This window comes from Takifugu flavidus, chromosome 4 (assembly GCF_003711565.1).
Source record: "Takifugu flavidus isolate HTHZ2018 chromosome 4, ASM371156v2, whole genome shotgun sequence".
Classification (NCBI taxonomy): Eukaryota; Metazoa; Chordata; class Actinopteri; order Tetraodontiformes; family Tetraodontidae; genus Takifugu; species Takifugu flavidus.
In genome coordinates, this window is record NC_079523.1 from 1698562 (window position 1) to 1713251 (window position 14690).

A 14690-nucleotide genomic window follows, 5' to 3' on the forward strand; every position below is an offset into this window, starting at 1 on the left:
AGGCAGCGTTGCGCGGCCAGACATCTGTCTCTGAAATAAAGCGGAATTGATGCGTGCGCGGCGGCGGCGGCGGCTCCACGTGAACACCGGGCGGCGTTCACAGCTGCACAGGCTCGGCGAGGAGCCTGAGGCCTGGCGTCCCCCCCACCAGCCCGTCAGCAGCCATCAAACCTGTTTCTGAAGCAACTCTGATCATTATCGGGTTAGAACCAAACCTGCGGCCGACCGACTTGCCTCGTGTAACCCGGGTGGACCTTTGACCCCGCCGGCGTGCACGCACACGCTCCCCTGGGAGAAGATTTAGCACTTTTTTTTTTTAGTTTTTAACCAATCCGGAACCAATCTGCGATCAGACTGGTGCACAAGCGAATTAAAACACCCCCCCCCCCAAAAAAAAGCGGTCAACGATACACTTCATGTGAGGCGTGTCTAATCTAACCGTGCACGAGCCCTCACGCCTGCTGTGGGCGGAGCTTGTCACCCGACACACCTCGGCTCCCGGATCTCAGAGGAAAGACACCAGCGCGCAGCCGCAACATGGTTAACAATTTTATTTGTGAAAAACTACAAGCAAAATTCATAAATAGACATTTCTATTTGAAGCAGAGGGAAATGATCGGGTTAGCCTATAAGCGCAAAGTCGTGCACATGCCAGAAACATGTATTATTTTAACATTATAAGCTAGACAAGGAGCCGTGATCTGCTGAAAATGCTTCATACATTTCCACACCAGGAACAGAATGTGACCATTTCACCAGGGGAAACAATGACACATCAGCTATAAGTTAAATAAAGACCGAAAACGAAAACTGGAATAAACAAAGAATGGATTATTGTTCCGTCCCTAAAACTTTTTTTTCCTTTTTCCTTTTTAAACCGAGCAATAAGTCTAAAAGCATCGTACGAGACATCGTTATAGGAAGAAATGGGTTTGAATATTACACTTAATTGGAAATTCACGATTAAGGTTATACAGTCAGTAAACAAGCCTTCTATATTTGGGTCTCTGACAAACAAAGCTAAAAAATGTAACCATCTTTACACAGTAAATTAAGGTTACTGGTCGCACACAAGAACAGAATTGCTTGCGCGGAAAGGAAACAGGAAACAAAAGACATCAGCATCAATGCCATGAGTCATAGTGGTCGCTTCTGCACCTCTTTAAAACTCTATACATAACTCATATAGTTAGCAAATGGCCATTTACCAATAATTTAACAATGAGTTCCTTCTGTTGGAGTTCTCGGGCAAGTGGACGTGGTTGCAGATAAGGCAAGTGAAAGGATGGCTTAGAGTCGGACAGATCGGGTTACAAAGCAGGTCGATCCCCAGAACACCCGGACAAATAAAGTTCCTCTGACCCAACAGCTCCGTTTCTTTACGTCTCCTCCTGGCTTTGAACACTGACACACATCTGGGTGCAATTAAATATCCAGAATTACCCAGGAACCATGGGGGATGGGGTGGGGGGGTGGGGGGGCAAGGTGGAACGCCGATCCCAACGTGGGAAGGAGCGTTCGTGCCCCCCGTTCTCGCCCTGCCCGTCATCGCCTGCACAGAGGTCGGATCCAGCTCGGCTGGAGCCCGGACCGGTCCTCTACTGGGCCCCAGGTTCTGCCCCAGTTTGGCAGACAAGTGGACAAGAAGAACACCATTTACATGGATTATATTAGTCTTTATTTAAACTGTTATTCATCTCACACATTAGATAGTTGCATTTCAAATTGTTATTTATCTATTAATCATGTCAATATGAAATTCCTTTGGTCCTTCAATAAATAAAACTAAGATATCATATACACATTTATTCTTTATACAATTTCATACAGTTAAAAAGGAACTTATGTTGGTCTAATATCAGCTAAGGTGAAGGTGAATTAAAACCCTTAAATAACCCTTGCTGTCCTAAAAATTGAAGCGCGGTGGTGTCATGGTAACTGCTGCAGTGTTTTTAGCCTTCAACGACAGGAGTCTTAAATTAAGGAAAAGATTTTTTTTAAAGGAAGGAACATCTGTCGACGGCTGGAACGCCTTCACATCTTGGTCGTCGTTTCCGGGCCGAGAGAACGAAGCTCTCAGAGTTCAGGAGCGCGACAGAGGAAAGGAAAAAGAAAAAGAAATGGATTCACAACAGCTTGACGCAACAGGCCCGGCGTGGTTAAACCGGTCGGAACCGCGTTTCTCATCCTTCGCCCTCAACAGGAGGGGCGGAAAACTCAACGGAGCGGCGCGGAATGCAGAAAATAGAGTTCTTAGTGTTTTAAACAACAGCCGACACTGTACAGCTGAGGACCGAAGGTACTGGAGGAGGGCGCCGCGGGAGCGCACGGTGATCAGGTGGAACCAGCCCGGCGTGGGAACCTCCTGAGAGCTGGACAGAGGGGGACGCCGGGCCCGGCAGAAGGTCCCGGCAGCGCTCGGAAGTGAATGGGATGGGGGGGGGGGGGGTCCCAGATCTGCAAACCCTCTTCACAGTGTTTCTAGCACCAGTGTGTGTGAGTGTGTGTGAGAGAGAGTGTGTGTGTGTGTCGTCCCGTCAGATCCAAACTGTAATAAAACACTGAAGGAATGATCGGTCGTAGCTACACAGCCAAGCTTCAACATAAAAAAAAAAGGAGAACATCAATGTTTACAGGTGCAACAGGTAATAAATAAGGGTCGGAAGAGTCAGTTATGGAAACCATGGCGATTACGGTGCCCAGCGGAGAACTGTTCTTTACAAAAAAACAAACAGAAACGCTTGAGTTGGCCTCACATCCACGTACAAATATAAAACAATACATACAAGTGTCTGGATGCTACCGCAGGGGGAGCGTGGGGGGGTGGGGGGGGGGGGGGGGGGGCAGCACTCCAACCGCGAAGGACGTTTTCCTCATGTTTGTGTCTCCGCTCCCAACATCCAGGGGGCGGCCGTGGAATGGAGGCGGGGCAGCGATGGGAAAGGCGAAATCTCTCCCTCGTGGGATCCTTAGTGTCAAGAAGGGTGGTGGTGGGGGGGGGAGACGGTGGGTGGGGGGGGCATGGCGTGGATGGGGCGGGGGGAGGGGCTTCAGAAGGACTCGTCGTGCCCCACAGAGAGGTCCCCTTTAGGTGTGGAGGCGCGCGACGAGCCCTTGTCCATGCTCTCGGAGCCGGAGCTCTGGTGCTGCTGTTCGGAGCCCAGGCTGGACGTGATGGTGGACGAGGACGTGGACGAGGAGCGGGTCTTCTCCTTAAAGTCTGTGATGATCACCGTCACGTTCCCGACAGTGATGGCCAGCTGCTGCGCGGTGCTCCGGTCCACGTTCTTCAGTTTGGGCCTGGGGGCGTCAGAAAAGAACACGTGAGCGGGCAGAAGGTCAGAGCGGCGCTGTGGGGGGGGCCGCCGGGACGGGTCGCCGGGACGGGTCGCCGGGACGGGTCGCCGGGGCGGGCCGCCCCACTCGCGCGATGACGCAGCAACAGTCAGGATCCAGTCAGAACAGGAACAGGAAGTGAGAGTGGGTGTTTAGAGTAAAAGATCATCTGTGAATCACCTGCTTCCCACTAACCCTCGGCTGACACGAGTTTCGATTTTGGCGGAACGAAAGTGCGACGCGACGCTCGAGACGGTGACACACGCACCTGGAAATGTGAGAGTTCTTGTTGGTCTTGGTCGCCGACTTGCCAGACTGTATGCTGTGTTTGTCGCTGGGGGGGCTCTGGTGGGGGTCCGATTTGGGTCTGCGGGGGGGAAGAGACGGCGTGTGAGGACGGCGCCTGGTCCGTCCCAGCGGGGGCGGACGCGGCGCCGCCGTGGCTCACCTGGCCTTTTTGCTGCCGGGCTTCTTCGTGATGGCCGGGCTGATGTCCTTCTCCGTGCCGTGCTTGTCCTGGATGGGCTGCTCCTTGTCGCTCTTTTCCTTCTCGGGGGCGTCTCCTTCTGGCCTCACTCTCTCCGGGCGCTCCACCTCTGGGCGCGCCTCCCCGTTGGCGCGCTCTCCCTCGCCGTCCGCGCGGTCCTTGTCGGTGCGCTCGCTCCTCTCCCGCCGCTCCTTCTTGGGCGGCGGCGGCATCGGGTACTGCTGAGCCACCTGCTGGGCCACCAGCTGGGAATTGATCCGGGGTTTCCTGTGGAGGAGATCCAAGGCACGGACATGCATTATTCTGCAGCCGACAGAGGAACGCCGACCCGGACAGACAGGTTCTGCTGGACCCGGCTGCTGCTCCCGTCCTTCCAGATGCAGAAGCCCTGTTTTGGGAGCTGATCTCATTTGCTGAATGAATGTGGAGGATCAGAAGATGGGGCGCGTGCAGGACATCACTTAGGCCCTCTAACCAGATTATTGCTGGCTCAGCAGTAACTGCACAGCCAGCTTCCCTCCCCATATATGAGGGCATACACACACCCACACACACACACACACACACACTCTCAGAGACTCATCACTGATGCGCAGCAACTGGAACCGCAGCACGAGCCAGAAGTCTGAACGATCCCATCATTCCGCGGCGTTCCAGATGAACGGCGCCAAAGCATTTAAGGAAAAACCCTAAAACCTAAAGCCATCCAGGCCCTCCGCCTCAGAATCACCAGCTGGGGGGGGGGATGAGCGCAGGCCAGGGATGGGCAGCCGTGGTAGGACGTAGACCACAACGCTCACACACGTGCCTGGCTCAGAGGCTGCGCGGCACATTAGTGAACGCTGAGCTCAACAGGAAGGAGGTGTGTGAATTCCCCAGAGCAGCCGGGCAGCGTTGCCCTCAGTGCCGCCGCCCCCGCCCCCGCCCCCGCGTGGTGGAGCGCGCAGCCCCGTGGTGGAGCGCGCAGCCCCGTGGTGGAGCGCGCAGCCCCGTGGTGGAGCGCGCAGCCCCGGCAGCTGCAGAGACGCGGCGGTTTGAGATCAACGCTGCTGGGAAATGAAGACGTCCTCGGTGAAAACCGCCGTTTTGCCTCGGTGGCGGGAATGAGATCAACCCAGAAGCTTCTGTGGAACCAGGAGAGGAGGAACTGGAACCAGCTCTGATCACAACAGGTTCAACCTGAGTTTGTTATTCTCATAACTTCCTCAGAGATTCCCACGCTCTGCTTCCTCCGTCCTGTAACTATTCCAATAAACACCCCCCCCCCCCCCGCTCCGGGTTAAACTACGCCTCAAACTGAGATGATCTGCCCACGTTTTACGAACCGTTTAAACAACAACACAACAGGTCTCCCGTGAAAGGCTAAAGCGTGTAAGCTACGCTCTTCAGCCATGCTGGGAATGATCCCAGCAGGAGGGAATTCTAACGTCCACTTACGTTCAAATTCCCAACTCCCACTGCTGCCGGTGTGACGCTGGCCGCGGAATCATTTCCCACGGCGACGGCTCACAGCCTATTACCTCCACGTCTGCCAACAACAGGGTGTGATTGACAGCTCCACCTCGACATGCCGTTAATTCCCATCATTTAGAGGGGGAGGGTCCCTCCGCAGGAGGTCCTGGAATAACCACAGTCATGCCGAAACGCTCCTAATTCAGCCAGACGGACGCCGGCGGTGGACTGATCCATTCAGTTCGGACAATCCCACCAACGCCAGCGCCGCTGCTCAGACGGAACAGCCGCAGCTCAACGCCAGGAGCAACGGCTGAAGAGAGGGAAACTCTGGCTGGGGGAGGCAAAGACAATGAGCCGGAGCACTTCACGGAGAGGCGGAATAATGAAGAGAGCGAGCGAGTGATGGAGAGCACGATAGAGGGAGAGAAACGCGCAGGAAAGCCCTCATTAACACGGCTCTTTATTTGAAGTGCCTTGTGGAGGACAAGCAATTATTTCCTGCCAGCGTGAGCGTGAACGCAGCGGCGTACAGCTGAACGCACGGGCGAGAGAGGGGGGAGAGGAGAGAGGGGGGAGAGGGGAGAGAGAGAGGAGAGGGAGAGAGGGGGGAGAGAGAGAGAGGGAGAGGGGGAGAGAGAGGGGGAGAGAGAGAGGGGGAAGAGAGAGAGGAGAGGGAGAGAGAGGAGAGGGAGAGGGGGAGAGAGGGAGAGAGAGAGGAGAGAGAGAGGAGAGAGAGAGGGGGGAGAGAGAGAGAGGGGGAGAGAGAGGGGGGGAGGAGAGAGAGAGAGAGAGAGAGGGGGAGAGAGGAGAGGGAGAGGGGGAGAGAGGGAGAGGGGGGAGAGGAGAGAGGGAGAGGGGGGAGAGAGAGGGGGAGAGAGAGAGGGAGGGAGAGAGAGAGAGGAGAGAGAGAGAGGGGGAGAGAGGGGGAGAGAGGAGAGAGAGGAGAGAGAGAGGAGAGAGAGGGGAGAGGAGAGAGAGAGAGGGGGAGAGAGAGAGGGAGGGAGAGAGAGAGAGGGAGGGAGAGAGAGAGGGGGAGAGGAGAGAGAGGGGGAGAGGAGAGAGGGGGGAGAGAGAGAGAGAGGGGGAGAGAGAGAGAGGGGGAGAGAGAGAGAGATCGACAGACGGCAGCGCTCCGAACGGCCAAAAGAGGAGCAGAGCCGATGTTCACACCTCGGAGACACAGCACGACCCCTAATAAGTCTCCTCTCCTCCCTCTCCTCCTCCCTCTCCTCCTCCCTCTCCTCCTTCTCCTCTCTCCCCCTCCTCTCCTCCCCCCTCCTCTCCTCCTCCCTCTCATCCCTCCCCTTCTCCTCTCCCTCTCCTTCTATTCCTCCCTCTCCTTCTCCTCCTGCCTCTCCTCTCTCCCCCTCCTCTCCTTCTACCTCTCCTCCCCCTTCTCCCCCCATCAGCTGGAGGGTCCCCCTACACGAGCCTGGTCCTGCTCAAGGTTTCTTCCTGTTAAAGGGGAGTTTTTCCTGCCACTGTTGCTTGTCTGGGGTCAGGCTCTGGGATTCTGGGAAGCGCCTTGAAACTATTTTGATTGTAACAGACGCTATATAAATAAAGATTGATTTGATTTGACGGTTCCTTTGGACCCACGTTGACCTGCTCGTGTCCCAGGAGGACGGACGTGTCCCGGCGTGGGCGGCAGCGCCGCTCTCACTGCCAGTGCGTCCAGGACGGCGCTGCGATGTCGTAAATATCGCACAATGAATAGAAAAAATTGAATTTTCGAACCCCAATAAAACACAAACGTCTACAGACGATGCAATTATTTTAACAAAACCTTCACATTAATAGAAATAACGATAAAGTACCTTTGCTTTGTTTGGCAGCGTTATAAAAACGGACACAGCTGTGCTGTTGCTCTCCTTGAGGAAACTGGAGGAGGGTTGTCACTTTCAATCTACTGTGGTGTAAATAACCTGCGTACGTGCGTGCGTACGTGCGCGTGCATTTTGAAGATCAGAAGATCAGCCTGGGGTTTATAGCGTCCATAAAGGCACCTCCCCACTGCGACTTTAGGCATTCATCCCTTCACAAGCCTCAGTCTGGACCTCCAGGACACGTGGACACCTGTGGACCACTCGTGCCACATCTGTGCATCAATAACGTGCACGTCCTCCCTCTACGCGCAACAGTTAACAGGACAGACAATCCTGGACTAAAAGATCCTGAGAAGATCTCCAGAAAGGTGTTTTTTCCTGCGAAAGCAGCCAGATGGTGAAGGCAACGCGGGCGGAAAGGGGGCGAGTTTCACTTCATGGGAAACCCGTTAAAGCCTCGACGCTGGAGCAACCAAAAGGTCTGGAAAAGTGACCGGAAGCGACTCCGCGCACACACCACCCAACCCCCGATAACCGCCGCCACCTTCCCCACTCCCCTCTCATCTTATAGCCGCGACACGCGTCTCTTTTATGTCAGGAAGCTTTGATTCGCCCGCACCTTTGATCCCCCAGTTACGCAACGCCGGGAAACACCGGCGTGCATTTCTAAATCGACCGAACACAAAACGCCAGTCGGGTTCTTCCCCCCTCCCCCCCCGCTCCGCCCTCCGCCTGCAGCTGCTCCGCGAGTCGCCCGACAGCGTCGAAGCCTCGGTGAGGAGCCCGGACGGAGGAGTTTGGGCTCCTCTGCCGCGGTGCCTAAACGGTGGTGCTGGTGGAAACAGAAGAGCCTGTCCGCTCCACCGCCCCCTTCACTTGATAATGATGCGTCTCGCTCTGTTTCAGCCCCAGGAGACCCTTGGTTGAGTGAGCACATCCCCCTCAGAGCCGCTCACGCCCCCCCTCCCCCTCAGAGCCGCTCACGCCCCCCCCCCCACGCCACAGTCCTCCGTCCCTACGCCGCCGTGGCTCCTCTCGTCCTCCGCTGCCCTTTTCCTCTCCTTCCTCGCGCTGCCGTTAGCCGTGACTCTGCACTCTCTCTCCACCCCTGCGTGTCCTCGTATGCCGGCGTGTTTATTCTTCTCCTCGCCGTCACGTCCGTCCGCCCCGCCCCGCCCCGCCTCGCCCTTTCCCAGGCTCGCAGCGGCGCGGCGCCCTGTCAGATCGCCAAACTGGCCGCGGCGCTTAATCATTCACACTCTGGCAAATCCCATGAAGCAATTAAGAACTTTTAAATCCGGCAATTAACATGTAAAGCTTAGTGTTCGTGCTCGGGGTTTTAGTGCAGATGCTGATAATGCTGGATAAGCAGAAGCATTTGCCCCGAGTGGGGGGCTGCTGGGGGGGGGCAGAAGACAGAAAACTGAGCACAAGCATGTCCTTATGTAATTCCATTACCTCAGACAAATGGACTTAATGTGACAGTGGAGGAATTCATGGTTTAGAATGCCTCCAGACGGCCCAGTACAGTAACGGGGAAGGGGAACCGAACCAGTTTGATTTGGTCACCAACGGTAAACATTTATTTAACCAGAGCGGGGCGCTTCTCCAGCTCTACACTGGTTAAAGCTGATCCCAGTGTTTTTGATATCTATTCCATATGTGCTCATTTTAAACGAAGTAAAGGCAGAAAGACGTTTCTTCTGGAAATGACATCACCATCTGTAAATAGGCCGACGCTTTTGCAATTCCTGACAGAAAGAGTCGGGGCTTCCTCCCGTTCCCTGGAATCCACATCAGAAACGGCCCGTTCCCGCCGCTTTTTACCGTCACACCAACGCTAACCTGCATCACGTGCACACCTGGCTTCATTCTCGGCCGCGCTTTCTTCTGTGCACGTAAATGCTTAACTAAGACCATAAACTCCGCGCGGTGCCTGCTGTAATCTACACATAACTGTGGTAATCTGCTGCTGAGCAGTGGGAGGAACAACCAGGCAATTCAAAGATAAAAGCTTCCATCACATTCCGGGATACGAGCGTGCACGTACAACATGCATTTTGACGTCCGCTGTGTCCTCTCCCTGCACGTCTAAGCTGAGTTTGGCTTGTTCCAGATAAATAAGCTATGCCAGTTTATTTCATCCCGTTAGGACTCTGCATCGTCAGACACCAATTTCTTGGGTTGTTTTTTTTTTTCCCAGCCAGACTTCCTGTGATCCCACCATCAATCAACCTCAGAAGGCTTTTAATGGTTCCTCCCGGGGCCCCGCGGCTGACACAGGTGCATACCAAACACTGCTGCAACGCCAGCAGACGTACGGCAGCAGAGCGAGGCGTTCGCACAGCGATCGTGTTCAGACGCCAGCATGCAAATCCCATATCAGGGAACGCTCGGGCCGGCCCTTCTCCACTTACCAGAGAGGCCAGAGTGAGACGTTCCGCCGCCCGGCGCGGCTACTTGGACTTGTAGATTAGTTCTGAGGTCAGGTGCTAACGCTGAGAGCTCTCTTGTTTAAAAGTTACGGGGGACAGAGGCTAGATTTAGCCCGCCCGGGTGTCGGGTTGCGTCACGGAGCCGGACCGGGTCAACAGGTTCGTTAGAGCGCGGTGGCACGGGAAGACTGGGCCCCTCTCTGCACACTGATGCCGGCGCCCTGCGCGGGCAGTCGGCCCGTTAGCAAGCACGCGCGTGACCGTCACGGCTGCGCTCTTTACCGACACCTGTGGAAACGCCAGCTGGTCGCCGCTGGTTACGAAGCGCGGCTATATCGAGCCGGCACAGCGGGTCCTCTACGTGCACTAATTACATCAATGAACTATTGTCTGTGATCAATATCGATCTCGCCGCGCACAGATCGCCAATCCAGGCTCTAATTTCAAAGTTGAGCAAGGAGGGAGCTCTAATTAACGCCCCCCCCCACAAACAGAAGAGCCTCGGAATAAAAGCGGCGACACAAACAGCCCGAAGCGCGATTCACTCTTGCTTCAGACAAAGCTCGGCTACAACACATCAAACGGAGAAGAAAAGGCCGCTAATTGGTGCTCATTAGAATAAGGGGCAGGCAACAGCTACACAACTGCATTAATCAAAGGTTAACTATTCAGATCCAGCAGGAACGCGTCGTAATCACTCCTCTGATGTCGCGGGCCGCCGTCAACCAAAGAAAAGGCAACTGGGCCGTTGCCAGAACACGTGGCAGGACGGCTGCGACACGCTCCTCTCGGCTTCCTGCAGCGCTCGCATCATCAGCGGTGGTCTCCAGCGGCGCTGGTGGGGGAGGGGAGACCAGACGATTAAGAGCAGAGCCCGACGGTCGGGATTCCAGAGCGAACCTGCGCGCGACTCTCCGGGGGTGGCGAGAGCGCGCCCGAAGACTCGGTCGGGTGCCGGGGAACGCGTGGGCGAACCCACAGATGATTCATCTCCGTCTCATTACGCAACTGATGACACATGTAAACAACAGTGACACACTGAACTTCTCATCAAGATGATTCCTCAGAGGAGGTGCGACCGCACCAGCGAGGGAATCCCTCAGCGCTATCAGTAAGTTGCATGGTGGCGTTTCCCATAAGAGACCATCTAAAGGTTTTGGGTTCATCTGAGGGGGAAAACCGCTGCGACGCGCACGCCAGGTTAAAATCCGACCCCGCGGATAAAATGTCACGCTTTTAAGATGGAGACAGAAGCTCTGGGATGCTACAGGTAGGCGGAGTGCACGGCGACTGGTTCCACCACAGCCCCTTTCACCACTGATGCACTGTACAAAAAAAAACAACATCCCCAATTCTGGTCCATCTTCCCCACCCCCCCGCTTCCAGCGAATGGAGGCTCCAGCCCACCTAGATGAATGCATCAGAAAAAAAGGAAGCCACCCAATGTTGGTGGCAGAAAATGAGAAACTGGAGAGATGCCCGACGTCCGCGGCTCCGTCCATCAACAAGTCTCCTCGCAGTTTGCAGACAAATAGGCTGCCGATCAAAGTTGTCATTCCCATAAATTGCGATGCAACGCCGCTGCAGCCGGGCGAGCAAGGGGGGGGGGGGGGGGGGGGGGGGGGGGGAAGAACGAGCCGCCGAGACGGGAGGGAGAGAGAGGAGCCACATTACCTTGTGGATGTGCCCTTCCTCACATCGCAGATGCTGCATTTGAAAGCCTCGGCGGTGTTCCTGAAGGTGCACACGCTACAGTCCCAGTAGCCTTCATCCGCGGTCTGCTTGGCGTGTCTTTTTGGCCTTAGAAATTGGAGACACAAAAAAAAAAAAAACACCAAAAAAAAAACAATGTTAAGGTCAAGTTTGTTTTCAAATGCCACCATCGTATTGCGCAAATTTGAGAATAAAAGACGGCTGTCACCGAGCGAGCACGCCGCGCAATAAGATAAGCGACTTAGTTTCGCTAGAAGGCGAACGGTGGTGGTGTTGTCATTAATATCGGGTTCGAATCCCGGCGAGGAGAGCGCCTTGATCAATAAATCCTCACGGTGGCGGAGCTCCACATCGCCCGATCGCGACGCCTGCTAACGCGCGGCTAGCGAGCAGGCGAGCGCTGCTAAAAATTTCGGCATCGAAAGCTTTAGCATGTCGGCTAACAAAACCGATATCGAACAATGTACATTTCGACAACGACTTCCCAAAAGGCTTCAGCCGGGCGGAGGAGCTTTTCTGGGAATGCCAGGCGTATCCTCCGGAAAAAAAAATCCCTTTGTCTGGTTAAGTGACTGGGTTATAGGGAGCGAGAAGCCGCCATAGTGACTGCACTATTCTAGCTAGCTCTGGCATACCAAGTGAAAAGGGGAGAAACGATCCCTCCGTGGGGGGAAGACGCATCCAAATCTCGAGCCCCGAACGCGGAAAACACCTCAAAATCGCTCGCTTTACCTGGTAGGGCTCTTCTTGTCGCCCATGCTGAAGAGTAATCCTCGGAAAGGAGAAGAAAAACGGGCCTCCTTTAATTGTCAGTGAGTATAGTGGGCTGTGGATAGAGCCGCTGCTGAAGCTGTTGGCAGACAGGCTCCACTCAGCGCTGGCTCGAGGCACGGCACGGCGACCGACTGCGCTGGACCACGTGACGCCGGCGCAGCCAATCAGAGCGCGGCTCGGTTTAAAAGTCTGGCTGGGTTCGGAGACGCTGTTTTAATTAGGGCCGGAGCGCAGCGCGAGCGGCGGCGGCCCGGACGTCCCCCCGGCCGCGGAGGCACGCGCCCGTGCACCCCCGGCGCGGTGTCAGCGCGCGCGGGGTGCACGGAGAGGCGTCGCGGTGACTAAAAGCCAACTTTCAGAAACTTTCGCGAGAGGAAGAACGAAAGATAGAAATGACCTGTAAAAGCGAATCGTGGCAGGACGGAAACGAATGGTGTTTACTGGAACCATGCCACGATATTATTAGTCCAATTATGCAGTCAACAACTCCCCCCCCGTCGTCTTAATTGGATTTCCACTTTTTAACCTGACACTTTGGTTTCGTAATTTGCCAATATTCGGACAGTGTCTTTCTGGTTTAAATTTGCCTTTCCGAGACCGCTGTTGACTGATGGCCTGATTATTTGCACTGGAACCGGACTTCCCATTTCCTAAGATCAGGTGCAGGACACCTTGGTGCACACAAGGCCCTCCTCCACCCCAGACAGTTTAAAGAAACAGAAGAAATGAACTCCTGCACTTGCTTAAGGTCCCTTCCTGCCATGGAGTGCACAAGAGAAAAGAACACCTCCAGTCTGCCCACAACAAGGTTTCTGGTGGGGGAGACCACGGATGAATCACGTAGGCTTATTAGCTGCCCTCTGCAGCTCCCGGTCCTATTGTGAATCCCTCCTTTTTTTTGTTCAGCATGAATATCTGTGCCTCCACATAGCTCCGCTCGCCGCCCAGTGATTACTTCTGCTTAGCTCATAGCATGCTGCTCTAATTGAGCTTCATCACGGTGGCCTACTGATAACTACGGTTCAGTCAAAACAACATTAAGCTCTGCCTCGCTGGTTCCATAATGAGTCCCTGGGAAAACGGCCTTTTTTGTGCGGTTTTAACTTGCAAGTCATGCAGAACATGCTCTGAGTGAAGCGAGAGGAGCTCATTTGTATTCACAGGTAGGACGAGTCCTCGCAGCTACATATGTTCCCTTTTAGAAGGGCTGCAGTATGTGTGCAGACTGCTTATTTCATTGATAAAATGAGGCTGAATAAACAGTTATGAGAACAGCTGGCCTAAAGGTGAGACAGGCGCACTGGAGGAGCAGAACCCCCCCCCATCAACAACACCCTTGAGCAAGGCGCTTACATTTCTCGCAGACGATTTCACAAGACAAACAGTTTGCGCTCATTCATTATTTATGTCGGGTTAGCAGCCGCGTTTGAACAGCGTGACACGGAGCTTGATGAAACAAATCAGTGGGTGAAACTCTCAAGTCATTTCAAATGAAAACAGGTCGTCTCAGATTTTTAAAATGGCATCCCAGAACCTTCTAGAACCTTCGGCGTGAGTGGCCGTTCCAGAGCACGCGGCAGCTCGACGCCCAAATATCAAGGTTGTACTGACTGTTGCCCGCCTGGTGCGTCGGGCTTTAAGCTGGAATCTTACATGCATTTGTGGAAAAATCTGGTGATTTTCAACCCTCTGATGGCAGTTCTGGTGAAGCCCATGTGCACCCGACCGGTGCAGAGGGTAGGCGGATGACTGGAGGAGCAGAGAGTCATCCAGTCACCAACCTGCCGTTGGTACTTGTCTGTTATGGATCTTAAAGTTGCCTCTCCCAGTACGACCATAATGTGACCGGTGCGCGTTATTTTGGAGAATCTTTTTTGAAAGAAAATAGAGAAACGTGAAAAGGTGCATGCGGGCACATCTGTGCACCGAAAGTCAGAGTTGCTGGTGGTAATTCAGGGTTTCACAGGAAGCCAATTAGAGTTAACGTCAGTGTAAACTGTGGTTTCCTGTGTGCATGACGAAATGATGAAAATCATTTACAAAAAATTTGCTGAGCTACACTGGAGACAAGCAGCTTAAATGACCAAAAAAAAAAAAAAACAGGTTTTAGCAGACGGGAAATGTGAGCCTGTCCTCGTTTAATTTCATTACTTCAAGACGGCTCCACCTCCCCTCTATCTCAGGGAGCAAACCTTTGACCCGAAGCTCAAAACTCCTCTGCAATTTCACCAGAAGCTCTGTCATTTCAACATCCGTTTCTCAACATCTAATTTACTCGGTTTATTCATTCCTAGCGAAACAGAAGCAGAGACGCCGGCTGGCGTGAGGAACTGGCTGCAGACAGGGTGGCACACATCCGGTTTTTCATCAGGCCACAGTGCAGAGGGGAAGAGAAAAGAGGCTTATGATAAATCACCTTCCCCACTGTAACTTCCTAATCAATACGCCCCTTTTGGCAGGAGGAGAATGTAAAGGTTATAAATCAGATACACTGATGAGGTGGATGTATGGGATTAAATCCAAGCCACCTCAGGCCATTTGGGATTATTTCAAAGCCCCAGAAGTGATGTTTTGGTGGATGATTTGAGCCTGGCTCGAGCCGCCCTGCTCCTGACTCAATATTTCTGCTTTGCCGTGCATCACCACGGACGCCGAAGCCAATTT

At 54.1% G+C, this 14690-nt stretch overlaps 1 protein-coding gene across 1 annotated transcript; it reads right to left on the reverse strand.

Moving 5' to 3' along the window:
* Positions 1–1661: 1661 nt before the first annotated feature.
* rybpb (RING1 and YY1 binding protein b) lies at positions 1662–12143 on the reverse strand. The gene is made up of 5 exons (XM_057030552.1): positions 11985–12143; positions 11214–11339; positions 3785–4090; positions 3605–3703; positions 1662–3300 (listed from the first exon to the last, which is right to left on the reverse strand). Exons 1-5 carry the CDS (start codon positions 12008–12010, stop codon positions 3051–3053), a joined length of 807 nt encoding a protein of 268 aa, XP_056886532.1. The 5' UTR covers positions 12011–12143; the 3' UTR covers positions 1662–3050.
* Between the last annotated feature and the right edge of the window lie 2547 nt (positions 12144–14690).